At 40.9% G+C, this 13,262-nt stretch overlaps 1 protein-coding gene across 5 annotated transcripts in view; it reads right to left on the reverse strand.

Moving 5' to 3' along the window:
* Positions 1-13,262, reverse strand: part of LOC117137453 (calcitonin gene-related peptide type 1 receptor-like) — a 28,106-nt gene that overhangs the window by 6,986 nt on the left and 7,858 nt on the right. For all 5 annotated transcript variants that reach the window (XM_033298895.1, XM_033298897.1, XM_033298894.1 and 2 more), the window contains exons 2-5: positions 3,211-3,400; positions 2,681-2,818; positions 520-626; positions 348-439 (exon numbers count right to left, since the gene is read on the reverse strand). In XM_033298895.1, coding sequence (XP_033154786.1) covers positions 348-439; positions 520-626; positions 2,681-2,818; positions 3,211-3,370 — 497 coding nt within the window. In that variant the 5' untranslated portion in view covers positions 3,371-3,400. The remainder of the gene's footprint in view (positions 1-347; positions 440-519; positions 627-2,680; positions 2,819-3,210; positions 3,401-13,262) is intronic.

Genomic DNA, 13,262 nt, shown 5'->3' on the forward strand with positions numbered 1-13,262 from the left:
AATTGGTCTGCAGGCACTGGGAAATTAATCGATATCCTGCTTCGAGTCTCCAGGAGATGGGGACACAATGTATTTTCCCATTTCCGGCGTCAATTGTGCCGCATTAAGTGAGCAATGAGTGCAATGAGCATTTGGGCCCAGCATCCAGGTTGGCACTTGATTAAGCCACTGTCGCATTTGTTTTGCCATCAGTAAATTTAACTTTTGGCGCCAGTCGTCATAATATAAGTCGCAATATAATCACCAGCGTGCCTCATTACCCCTGAGTGTTTTTGCCATCTCCCAACGAGGCTGTCAACTTGTTTGTGGCCAAGATGAAGGAGTGCAAAGCCCTTGGCCATACTCACTTGAAATAACCCAATATGGCCAACGACAGCAGAATGGCCAGCAGTGATGTGCCGTAGCCAACCTCGTAGATCAGATTCACGGTGTGCCTCCACTGGATATATATTGTGTTGCGATTAATTAATTGCATAGGGATATAGGATATACATATATATATATATGGGATCGGCTTACGTTGAGGTCTTCGAGATTTACGCAGGTTGTGTAGTTGGACCATGTTTTATTGGTCAGCGGATGCTTGAACCACTCGCCATCGAGACCGCACTCCTTGTGGGCATATCCTGCATAATTAAAGCAATGTCAGTTTGCGATAAATAAAAAATAATTAACCATGCTGTTCACTCTGCTTATTACAGCTCCTCAATAAATATTGTATATACGATTAATTCTTTTCCGCTTTTGCTAGCAAACATTTTCACATCCTGTGCACCACACAAATATTTACACTTGCTAAATGTGTGTGATTTTATGATTGACTACTGGATAAATATTCCGGCTCATATTTACATTTTGCGGTCGGCCTGAGCATTCAATTGAATTAACCATTATTTATTGCATCTGCCACCAAGTTAACCGCAAAAGAATTGCGGTTCGCATCGGAATTGCAACCATATCAATTTGAAAATTGCATAATCATTCTGTTGTTTGGGTCATGTGTGTGTTTAAGTTGAATCAAGTCGAAGTTCGTGACAAAAACTTTCCATTCGATTCGATTGCAGATTACCAAGTTTGCAATGCAATTTACCGAGTGGCACTTGTCGAAAAATTACTGGAGAATTTTTGTTAGGAACTTCGAAGGTGAGTTTTATCAGGTCGTTCGTTTTTCCGGCTCTTTCGTTTTTTTTTTTTCGACCGATGATCTTTGGCCAAGAATCCATTTATCGCCGTTTGGCACGCAGACCAAGAAAATCACGTATACGCGCTGTGTGGCAGATAAGTAGCCGGCGGGGTGAGGTAGTTCTCGACCGCAGCTCACCACATCGACATCCGGCGACCGGAAGTGCCATAAAAGTTAATGGCGGCGCAGTGCCAAAGCACATAATCTTGTACAAGCTGGCGGCGACCCCGAAAGGCAAAAAAAAAAAACCAAAAACAAAACAAAAAATACAAAAAGGATGAAAAGGGGGTGGCGCCAAGCTAACCACAAGCTAAATGTAGCAAAAGTAGCACTTTCTTGACGCTCGCCTTGTTTTCTCCGCTCTGTCATAACAAAAAAAGTCATTCAACTCTCGCTATTTTCGTTGCCCTGGTCATGGCCAAAACGAGGTTGAGGTTTAAGTTGGCTGGCTACATATTGTGCACCATTAATGCAAATTATCATGCAGCGCATGATTTATGCCATAAATTGCTTCAAATATTTATCCACATTTATGACGATTTTCTAGAGCGTGGCTTTGTTTTTAAACGTTTGCTTTAATGCCAAGCATAATTAATTAGTTTTCTTTGTGCGTTTGGCCAATCAGTTGATTAATTTATATAGCACTCATCTGCTAATTATGAATGAAATTAAATATATACGCAGTGCGGCAGAAAGTTGAGAAATAATTCAAGTCACCTTTGATATTTTTATGATATGTTAATGATACGACAATGAGTTGGTGAAACTATTCAAAGGGTTTTCTTCCTTGGTTATGTTATTATGACCGTCATCAACACCTTGCCAAGAACACTGATTAATGATTAAAAATATGAAATTCACAAACATGATAAAATTTAAATCGCCTTTCTTCTCTGCTCTAGCAGCTTTAAATACCCACACACATTTTTGACTTCAACTCTGCCCAGCAGCCTCAATCAATTTGGCCGTGTTTTCTGGCTTACATTTGATTTCGGTTAGACTCTGGCAAATTGTGCCAAATCAGGCGAAACATTTTAGCATTTTGTCGAGCTCTTTTGGATAATTTAGTGGCCCAGGGAGCTCCAAGGAGCTTTGCCTTTAGCCCGTGTGGTTTTGTGAATACTTGATGCCTCCATACGACACGAAATCAAAGCATAAACATAACAAGTTTCCAATTGATTTGGCCTGGCTTGGAGCGTATTTTCTGTTCCATTTATGTGTATATAACGATGAGCTCGGGGATGAGCCCAATTAGAGGGTAGACTGGCACAGCACCCCACCTACCAAACAACCCATCCAACCGCATTGCTTCGTGCAAACACATTTCCCTTTGGCATGCTATGTAACCTATATGTAACATACATACATGTGATATAGTATATTTGTATGTATATATATATATTTTTTCGTGTCATATGCAGATCCCCAGCTGACCCCGAAACGGATGTAGCTTTGTGGAATTTAATAAACAATTCAGCTCCTGCCCGGCGCACTTACTTGCTGGATCGAATCCCGTGATGAAGTCCGGGCAAAGTTCGTAGGCGGAAGTGCCGACAGCCGTATCCGGCCAACAAAGCCAGCCATCAAAGGTGCCGGCACAGTGGGTTCCTGCTACTGCTCCTGGTCCTCCGGAGCCTGTTTGCCAAGGGGCCAAAGGGAAAGATGAGTGGTTAGGTCAGCAATTTAAAGTTACTCGTGCATAATGGACGCCGAAATTGCAGTTGGCCAGAGTCAGCAGCACGGGTAAAAAAATGTAGTAAAATAACAAAAATTGTTATATTTCCCTAGTGCAACAATTTCGGTGTGAATTTTTTCTTTCGCTCAAGTAAAGGCAAATGATTGTCATAAAAAAAGTATAAAAATCTACACATGAGTAAAACAGTGCAAAAAATAACATTGAAATATTATTTTTATGTTTATAAAAACTTCTAAAATTCTCTAGTGAGTGTTTTACAACTGCATCAAATTTAGCAAAACTTTTATAAGTATGATATGTGTTACATATTTTCTCGCAGTGCACGACTCACCCGGCAGTTGACCGCTGGCATTTAGCCGCGTTTCGCAGGCGGCCCGAAGTGCATCGAAGTCCGGTCCGCTCTCCGCCGCACTTTCGGCGATGGCGGCGGCGTTGGTGCCACTGCCACTGCCACTGAATGTTGCATTCGGGTTGCCAATCTGGTCGCTCATGGTCGTCGTGGAACTGCTGCACTGCGTCCGCTGAAATAAAGTGGCAAATAAGTTTCGTTAGTCAATCAAATGGGTTTTGCCGAACTCATAAATGCGTTTGTGCGAGTGTGTGGCGCCCCCACCATAAGTATTTTGCGTTTTACGCTCCATTTGAAAAGGGAATTTAATTGGTTTTCCAACAGCTTGGCGCTATTAAAGTTTCAGGACTGAATACTGTTGCACTGATTGCAGCGGAATTATTTATGGTCGCATACATTGATTTTTTACACAGAAGATGTGGGTTGCGTGTGTAACTTAATTGAGTTTAAGCGATTGCATCAGCTATTAATTAAAGGCATTCCCGGCAGAAGTCTAAAAATAATTGCTATTTTTTCACAATAATGTAACTATAGCCAAAAGAAATAAAAACTGTCATCTGGTAATTAAGCATAAATAGTTATGCTGTTACGGAATATTAAGTTTTCTATTAAAAAAAACGTTTTCTAATTGGGAGAATAATAAAATAATATTTAAAGTATGTAATCGGATAACAAAAAAACTATTATTATCAGTGGCAATTATTTTCATTAATCGTTGAAATAATAAAGAGAACTGTTCAGCTGGAAATTGACCGCCACATTTATTTTTATAAATTAATAGTTTAAATATGTTGAATTTTTAGAGCAATCGCTTCACCAACTTGTATTTGTTTAGTTTTCTTCTTATTGATTTTAAAATGTTCCATAATATTTATTCTGTGAGCTTGCACATTTCTTTAAAATAAATAATAAAATAAATATTTACTTGTGTCGGTTTGCATATTTCTGTCAACTAAAATGTGCCAGCATAAGTTGGGCTTGTTTTTGGTCAGAAAACAGCAAACAAATGTTTGTGCCATGTTGTAACTGGAGTGCATTCCTCCGGAAACTAGTCATGTCCAGTTGGATATCGAGGATTTTCGTTTTCGGAAATCGGAGCCTTGGATGGCAAACGACAAATTTCTGGCATGTGAGATTGCGTCAGGTGGCTGTCTCCATTTCCATTTCCATTTTCTAATCTTATCGTTTAGGCAAATTGCCGACTGCACTCGAATTGCAAAGTGACAAGAGCAAAAACCACAATGACAGCCGGCAACGCAGAAAAGTCTGCTTCGCAAGCGAGCATCATAAAATCTAGGATTGCAAATTGGCTGAGCAGAACATCGAGGGGGATTCCCCGAGAGCTGAGTGTTGGGTTGGGTTGGGTAATGGCAATCTGAATGCACTTTGTGTGCACAACACTTGAACACTTGTGAACGAGTGGCGTTTTATGACAAACGCCCTGCCATGTTTGCCCTGGTTTTGCGGCTCTCCATCTCCTCGTGTAATCATAATACAAGTTTTATATTTATTGCACGAATTACACGAAATCGCAGTACATCACTCAGCACAACTCGCTCGATTCTCATCGCCCATCTCCCAGCAAGTGGGTTTAATGTTTAAGCCAAAGCTGAGCAGACAAATTTGGTTATTAACTGGCCATAGCCATAAAAGCGTCTTCAGCAGCGAGGGCTCGGGGCCACTTAAATTTTACGATCTCTCGGTACAAACTTGCCCATAAATCGTACACATTGAACCTGAGCATCAGCCATTGAATGAATAAGTGATTCGGTCTTCAAGTGGTTTGAAAAATAGTTGGGTGTTAGATAAAAATCGGATAAATCATGTTGAATGTGCGCGCCACAATATTATGGACTAGAAATTTTCTTTGAGCACCTTGAGTGCAAATTTTGAAGCACACGAAGCTTGTGAGTTAAATTGCAGAATAAATATATTAGCTGAATTCCTATTCAGGTTGAAAAAATCTTGAAATGTTTGTAGTAGTACCTTTCAACTGAATTAAACCTCTTTAAATGAACTCCTCGAATGAATACATTATGACACAACTTTTATTGAACCTTTAATACAGGCATTAGTCATGGCTTTAAGTATTTAACTGTGGAATCAATGGAATTTGCTATAGTGCTGAGTGTGCGAATCTGATAATAAAGGTGCTGGATTTTTCCTAGCATACTTTCTAGCGTGTCCCATTGCCGAAATGTGGCAGCTCGTGCTTTTAATGTGTTTTCAGCAGGGTGGGATTGAAGCTCGTTCCCCAATATCTACGCCCACCACCCGCGATCGGCTAATAAAAATATTTTTACGACAACTCGCGAAACTCACGCAAAACGTTGGCAATAACAGAAATTAGCAATAAAAGCGTGTGGAAAAGTGCCATAGGCGAGAAGTAGCTGTCGAAAAAAGTTGGTCTACAGGGTGGAAATTCGTGGCTGGGAAAGCAGCTGCTGTGCGTTAAGCAAGCTCGACTTGACTTGACTTGGCTTGACTTCGGCAGCCCAGCGCTAATGCTCGATGTCAGGGATCCGTAAATTGCATTTGATAAAAGCGAGCGGTAGGAGACTTCAATAAAAGCGTCCAAAAGCCGAGGGGAAATGGGAAAATGCGGTGGGTGCGGTGGAACTGGGAAAAAGCATAAAACTGGCAAATGTATGTGGGTTACAACGTGAATCATGTAGGGGCATCTATACTCTGGCACTCGGTGTGTTGAAGTGTCGACCCTGACCACGCCCCCGCGCCCCCACGAACAATTTGGAAAAAAGAGGCCGTGTTGAAAAACTTTGCACGCGAAATGTTGCGCAAAACTGTTGGGTATTAAAAAACGTAGCCAAGCGAAATTGTGCCGTCTGCATCTGTCAAAACGTTTTCAATGGTGGATGGTTTCGTTTTGGTTTGGTTTCAGGTTTTTCGCGCTTGCAAACACGCGCGGCCCCCCTGACGTATGAGTAATGAAAATGTTTGTTTGCCGATTTCCAATTCGTTGGCTGTCAGTTGTGAATCGAGCCTTTCGTTTCGGACTCAGTGGATTGGAAGCCAACCCAGACCAAGCGAAGCCAACATAACCATCCCAATGGATAGTTTATCTTCATTCTGCGCCGAGCACAAAACATCTTTTAGTTTTCGCCGCTGCAATTTATTAGGCGCATAAATCATGCGTACAACGCTGTCTGCACCAGTTTTATACCGCCCACATGGCAAGATTGTGCTGTGATTTATTCTAGATTTTGCTTTAAATTTCTCTTACTTTTTAGGCAAACAACGGCATCAATTATTGAATGTGCTGCTGGTGGGCGGCAATTAATATCCGCATGAAATGTAGCAAGAAAGAATCGAATCGAATATGTCATAAATCCAATGTGTTTTTGCTTAAAGAGATTGTGTTAAAAGCCAGCCAGCCAGCCATTTCCACAGAATTGTATGCTTTATTGAGTGTTTTATTTTTTTTATTTCGGGGATGAAGATTTGACGAACGGGCTCTTAAATCGCTTAAATAGCATTTCGCCTAAAACAACATTTCAGCTGTTGCGATAGAAATGGCTGAAACGTTTTAGCCTTGGTCCGAACTATGGCATTCCATTCGGATTTCGCCGGATTGCCATTGATGCACTGAATCGTTTTCCATTTTCCACCACTTTTGTTGCGAATGGAACGACAGAACATAAAGGCAATTTATGAGTTTCCAATTTCGATTGCTTCTGTGGACTTCAGCCGGGGATTATAAGTAAAAATCCTTTTCATTGAGCAAAAATGGTATTTGCTCTTAACTGTCGTCAATTGAATGAGATATTAAGCTTTAATGGGATAACTTTTGTTTTATTAATGGCTTCTACATGAAAAGAATTAAAATAAAATTTGCGTTTTTATAAAAACGCGTGTTTCGATTGCTGTTATGAATAAATATTTAATTATTGGTTGATGATGATATAGGTGCGATAGATTCACATACGATGATGGTTCAAAGCCAGGGCTTAGTAGATCCAGTATAATATGTAATTAAATATTTCATATTTTAGTTGAAGAGAGCTGACACATTGTGTTGTTCTATGGAGATGGCACACTTTCAGGACTTCCTCCTTACAGGCATTATTATCACCCGATGATGGCGTACAATTTATTCAAAAAGGAGTTGAAATCATGTTGTCCTCACTGACAGACTCGTGCTGCTCAAGATCCCCATTCTAATCGAAAGCTGGCATCCTGGGTGCTCCATCGGGCGCAGTGTCCTGGGAATGAATCATCATCACGCAGGATCTTTTGTGGATGATAATAATGCGAAGTGACAGCTGCCATGGGTACGATTTTGCAAGCGTGCTGGCTGATTTATATAGCAGTGCACTTGGCAGCGTGGAAAGGAGCTCATATTTCAAATAAATATAAAGTGTAAACACCGAATCGCTCAACAGGCACTGCCCAGATCCTTCCGACCAAAAGGGACACTACTTTCCCCGCTCCACAGGCGGATGTATCTGTGTTAGCCGGGATTATGCTGGTTGGCTAGCTGAGCAGAGGGCGATAAAAATGTAGCCAGAGATTACCAGAACAAGCGATTTATTTATTTTCCACACACACTTGCCAACTTGCCCACTTGCCCATTTGACTTTGGGCTGAAAAGCGGCGAACGTGGAGCGTGAAAGCCGAGCCTTAATGGAATGGAATAATTTATTAAACCCGTCCGGCAATGAATTAAGGAAATATGAGCTTTAAGTTCGTCGGCCGGCCAAAAAAGGAGTTTCAAAGGACCGGCGGCGCTAAGTGCATTTGTGCCACAAGCTTGACTTCAGTCCTGCTCACTACTCTCTACTCCCAACTATGTTTCCCTGCATCCTTTGAGCTCCCTATACAGTCGACCTTTGTCCTGGTTCATTGCTTTTCCACTGGTCTGAGCTGTAGGTGGGTTTGCGCCGGGTTCTGAAATGAAATACGTGCCACACGTGCTAAATGCCTTGTTCGCACTTCCTACCCACCAACAATTGCACAATTTGTTCGCGCACTGAATTTGCATATGTTTAAACCCGGCAAGGTGTGAGTTCTGAAATGGACTTTGTTTGCCGTCTGTTGTTTGCTCTTTCACAAATGTCTTGCGGTCTACTCAAAAGTGCTCGGCACACACCATAAACACCCACAGATTTGGCCATAACAATATATCTCAACATGGTTTTCTTACTAGACAAACAAAATTGTACTATGATGAAGCTAAACTTGCACGTAAGATATAGTATTATTATTATAACAGGGCTCTTGTGGCCTTTAATTTGATCCCTTTTATTAAAAGTCTTAGTGTGTCTTAGTTCTAAGTGATTTTTGGTATGGAATTAAACTTTAAATGACTTCAACTTTCATGACCCAAGGTAATTAGGTATTATATATTTGAAACTATCTATCTACTATTTTTCTACCCTAAATAAGTGCTAATTTTTTGACCGGCACTGTTTGCCCGCATGTACATATATACATAAACTCAAGAACAAGGAAAGCAGCTGCTCAGTGGTACAGTGCATGTGGCGTATCCTTTTCAATGTGTGACAGTCCTGGCAACAAGCAGGGCAGGATCCCTTTCCGCTGCTTTTTATTTAACTTTGTCATTTGGCCAAAGCCAGTGAGAAAATTCGTACTTTAACTGCGCTTATTTGTTGTGCTGCTTACGTACTTTGATTTCAAGAACTTTGCGTTGAGAATAAATGTACTTTTCCCTCACTTTTTCGCGGCTCAAGTGCACATTTCTTTCATTTTGTTATTGTTTGGCCAACTTTTTTGTGAGCTTGGGAATTTGTTTCTGCGACTGCCTCTTATAATAATTCCAGTCGAGGCGCGTTCATCATACAATTTGATTATTTCTCTGCCGTTGCTAGGACGGGGAATTTTCGACAAATACTTTGTAGTCCAATTGAAATATGGCCGGGCGAAGTGGTTAAAGTGGGTTACTTCAACTCAAACAGAAACGAAAACGAAAACGACATTGAACTTGTGGCTAAAAGCGTCTTCAAAAGTTCCAAAGCTCAGAACAAATTTGCAAAATTGCTGAGCAAATCTGCGGCCTAGAAAAAGTTTAAGTTATTGCGTTTTTGAAGTTCATGAGGCTTTTAAAGATACAATTGAATTTTCCAAGGTGTAGGTAAATTAATTTATTTGGCTCATTTAATTTTTCAATATTTCTAATTCACACCCCAAACGCTAGCTCACAATTAATTTGATTTCACTACAATCCCATCCTAAATTAGTGCTTGAAATTAGAGTTTTCCGAGCACGAAGCCGGGATAATTATTTGGCCAGCTCACGCACTTTCGCTTCCTGCGAAACGAACTCAATTCATATCAATAACATTATTTTGTGGCTGGCCCTTATTTCGGCAGCCAGGACCTCATCTTCATCCTGTTCCCTGCCACCCACCCAATCACTTGCCCACAATTTTGGCAACTCAAATTGGCGTAGGCAGCATTCTCGTCGGATACCCAAAAAACACACGACCTCGGCGCACTTTTCACTTTTCATATCAGCAATTTTCTGCACGTCTCGTTGAGTTTTGTTTAAATGTGTTTACAATTGACTACACCCGGGTAAGGAAAACCCGTCGAAATTGCTGAGGAAAGATGCCGAGAGGGGGCCAATGCCATTGTCAAGCGCCCAAGTAGAATTGTTTTGTGTTCGTCACCTCTATTTCCATTTCCATACCCACAACCTCCTGTTCCCCCCAAAAAAATAAAAAAAAAACTTGCGTTCTCCTCTGGCAGTCAGCTAATGTCAATTGGGAAGTCAGTTTGATTTTCATATTTCATTTCATTTGCAATTTGCGCTGCCTTTGGACAATTGTTGCTCTATTCATATGGAAATTCGCATTCGCCGGCTTAGCTTCTTCTAAAACGACTGTCACTGCTGATGTTTTGATGTTTTCATGTTATTTTTCAAATATTTCTCATTTATGTATATTTTTTAGAAGTTGTGCCAACTACGATAAATAAATAGTATTAGCATAAATTTAAGTTGAATTATAGAAATAGTGAAACTATTTAAATGAATTTAATTTTGAAATTGAAATCGATGCTCATATTTGATTTACTATATTTACTTATATTTGAGCCAGTTAATATTCTAAAATAAATTTGATTAAAAGCTTTAATTTTGTTGACAGAATAATTGAGGGATTGGTTTTAAGTTATGTTTAGCTCTAACTAAATTGCCCCTTCTAATTGCAGAATTGTTATTGAGTTGTATTTATTTATTTATGCTGTTGCTTTATGTTCAACCCAAATGCCTTCAGCATATTATAAGCACTATTATTTCTGCTGCCTTTGTTGTTGCCTTGACACATTTGTGCTGCTGCTGCTGCTGCGACTTCTGTTGCAGCTTGGTTTTCTTTGTGGCTGCCCCAACTGTTGCTCTTTGTGGCACTTTGCTGGAGGGACCTTGTGTAATTGTCGGAGGCGCCTCTTGTGCCCCCACATTCCGCCGATCCTCTCCAGCATGCATAATGGGTGAACTATGGTCGGCAATCGTGGTTCAATAACTTCAAGTGATGGGCAACTGCGAGCGGATGCCTCCTTTGTGTTTGGAGTCGCTTTCGATTCCACAAAGTTTGTGCCTAATTTTGCATATGGAGCAGACAAAGGAAAAGTTTGCTTAGGACTTTCTGCTTGTCCGACCGGAATTTGTACGCGATTTATGACCAGTTGTAACTGCCATGCAATTGATTTCGATTTAAAAAACACTTGGAGTGTCTAATGTTGGACGAGTAAAAGGAAAAGTTTTTAATTAAATTCAAAAGTTTCGGTGAAGTGGTCAGTGTCCCAAGTGAGTAGCAAGTAAGCTGCCAGCTGGAACCGAATCTAATCTGTATCAATAACAAGCAGGGAACTGCGTCACCCGAAGATACGACTAGTCGTTCTGAGTATCTGCTGGAATCAAAAATTAATTAAATGTATCTTCGGCTGATGGCGCGTGCTAAGTCGGAATTTACTTGTTGCGCTATCTCTTCGAGGTCGGATCATAAACTTTTCCGACAGCTGCAAACTTTTGTTTGCCGACTTCTTGTTAATGAAACCGAGCGACGACACTACACATACTAACGAAGTAGTAGAACTTGTTGGCTTAATTAATTCAGTTGTAGTGTAATTTTTCCGACTCGAACTTCGGCCGCCTGTGATATTTAATTAGGCTTCCGATGACAACGGCATGAGCATGAGCATAAATCTGCTTGCCAAACAAATGGGTTCGTTTGTGGACCTTCAGCACAAATGTATCTGCCAGATACAATCGCAATTCCATTACAAGCCAGTCAGGCGTGTGTGTGTGTGCGCCTGCGTTTGTGTCCTGGCCAACAACTCTTGGCCACATTGTGTGCTTGGCATTAAGTGCTTATCTGATTTGCCTTCTCGCCCACGAGAGACGAGACCATAACCAAAACCAAAGGCAATGGGAAAGGCAAAGGCAAAAGCAAAGCCAAGTTGCAGCCGCAGGCCATGTCAAAGGAACTTTGGGCTTTGAACCTTTCGTGGCGCGTTATCGAAAACTGTTTTGATTGCACGCCTCGGGGCCAATTAAAGCCATGTTGCCAATTTATCGAAGCTGTCCCGTCCAACCGTCCAACAGAGCAACTGGATCTGGATGGCCAACGCAACTGTTGGATAATTCAATAAACTTGGCCAGATTTATCTCCCAGGGCGACTGTGTCGTTGGCCGAAAATCTCAGCTCATGTGGATTCGGGGAAGAGGTCTGATACGGCTCCTCCTTGTGTTTGTGCATTTGGCAAATTATGGCATTATGGCACATGTTTAACCAGATTCTCCTTGCCAGGCGCATTGTGAATTAGTAGCATGCAGATGATGCACAGAGCAAAACTGAACATTAAGTTAAACTCTTAATAAAAGGGTAATTTATAATTAAGATCAATAAGTTTGATTTTAACCACTTATAGTATACAAAGTATACAATTTCCAAACTCAATACAACCAATATTAAGGGACTTAAAACTTTTCTTTGTGTAGCTTTTACGATCCCGATTAGCAATGCAGTTCGGTTGCCGCATTCTCCTTCACCAGACTGAGCATAATTTTCCATATTTCATGCTGCATGCAACAATGAATGCCAAGTGGGTTAAACGAATGCAACATTCGCCCCCCTGCGCAATATTTCAGATTGTTTAGAGCAGCGTGTCTTTTGCATTATTGGGTTCTGTTGTTTGGAAAAATAAACCTAATTTATAAATTGCACAAATATATTAGTTTTTCATTTGAATATACACGTATTATAATTTCAATTTAATGTCTTCTTTTATGGGACTTTCATTATCTGTTGAAAGCTGTTAGGCTGGATTTATGATTATTAGTACGTGAACATTATAATTTTTGCTCTGGCTAATCGCTGAATGATGCCACCAAATTATTGGCCTCAAGAGTTATTTACGACCTGTGCTTTATAAAGAGGAATATTTAATAGCACCATAAAACCGCTGCTCACAACAAGTGGCTTGTAGTCAATTATACTCCAATTTGAGTAAATGCCTAGACCTTGGCGCTCTTAGCATACTTCACACTCAATTTAACCCAGGACAGGATGGCCAAGAAGGTGCTCCAGCTCTGCCTGGGAGATGGAAAACGAATGCCGAGGAAAATGCTTCTTAAGTAAAAGCAGCGGGAAAATTCAGACCTCTTGGCAGCAGCGGTGTCAAAGGGAAGCGAAATGTCGAAATGAATTTTCAGACAGTGAATTATGTTTTCCTTTGCCACACTCCGTTTTTCTCTTACCGTTTTTTGTGTACTTTATGCCATGGGGCGGCATCTTAATTACCTGCAATTTCGTGGCCGCAAAGCGCACACGCAAAAAAGGCAACAAAGGTTTGAAAAGTATTGTTGCGGGGTGCTGTGGTGGGGCGGGGGGATGCCCCACAAAAAAAGGACGCTCCTTCAATAAAGCGTTTTAATTTCAATGGGTTACTATGGCCATGGCAGCTCGAGGCTCTTGCAAAAAGGATATGCTTAATGTATGGATTTTGTTTGCCAACTTTTGTGGAGCTCCTAGCTCCGTGCTCCGTGCTCCATGCTCC

The sequence above is a fragment of the Drosophila mauritiana genome, chromosome 2R, assembly GCF_004382145.1.
Source record: "Drosophila mauritiana strain mau12 chromosome 2R, ASM438214v1, whole genome shotgun sequence".
NCBI lineage: Eukaryota > Metazoa > Arthropoda > Insecta > Diptera > Drosophilidae > Drosophila > Drosophila mauritiana.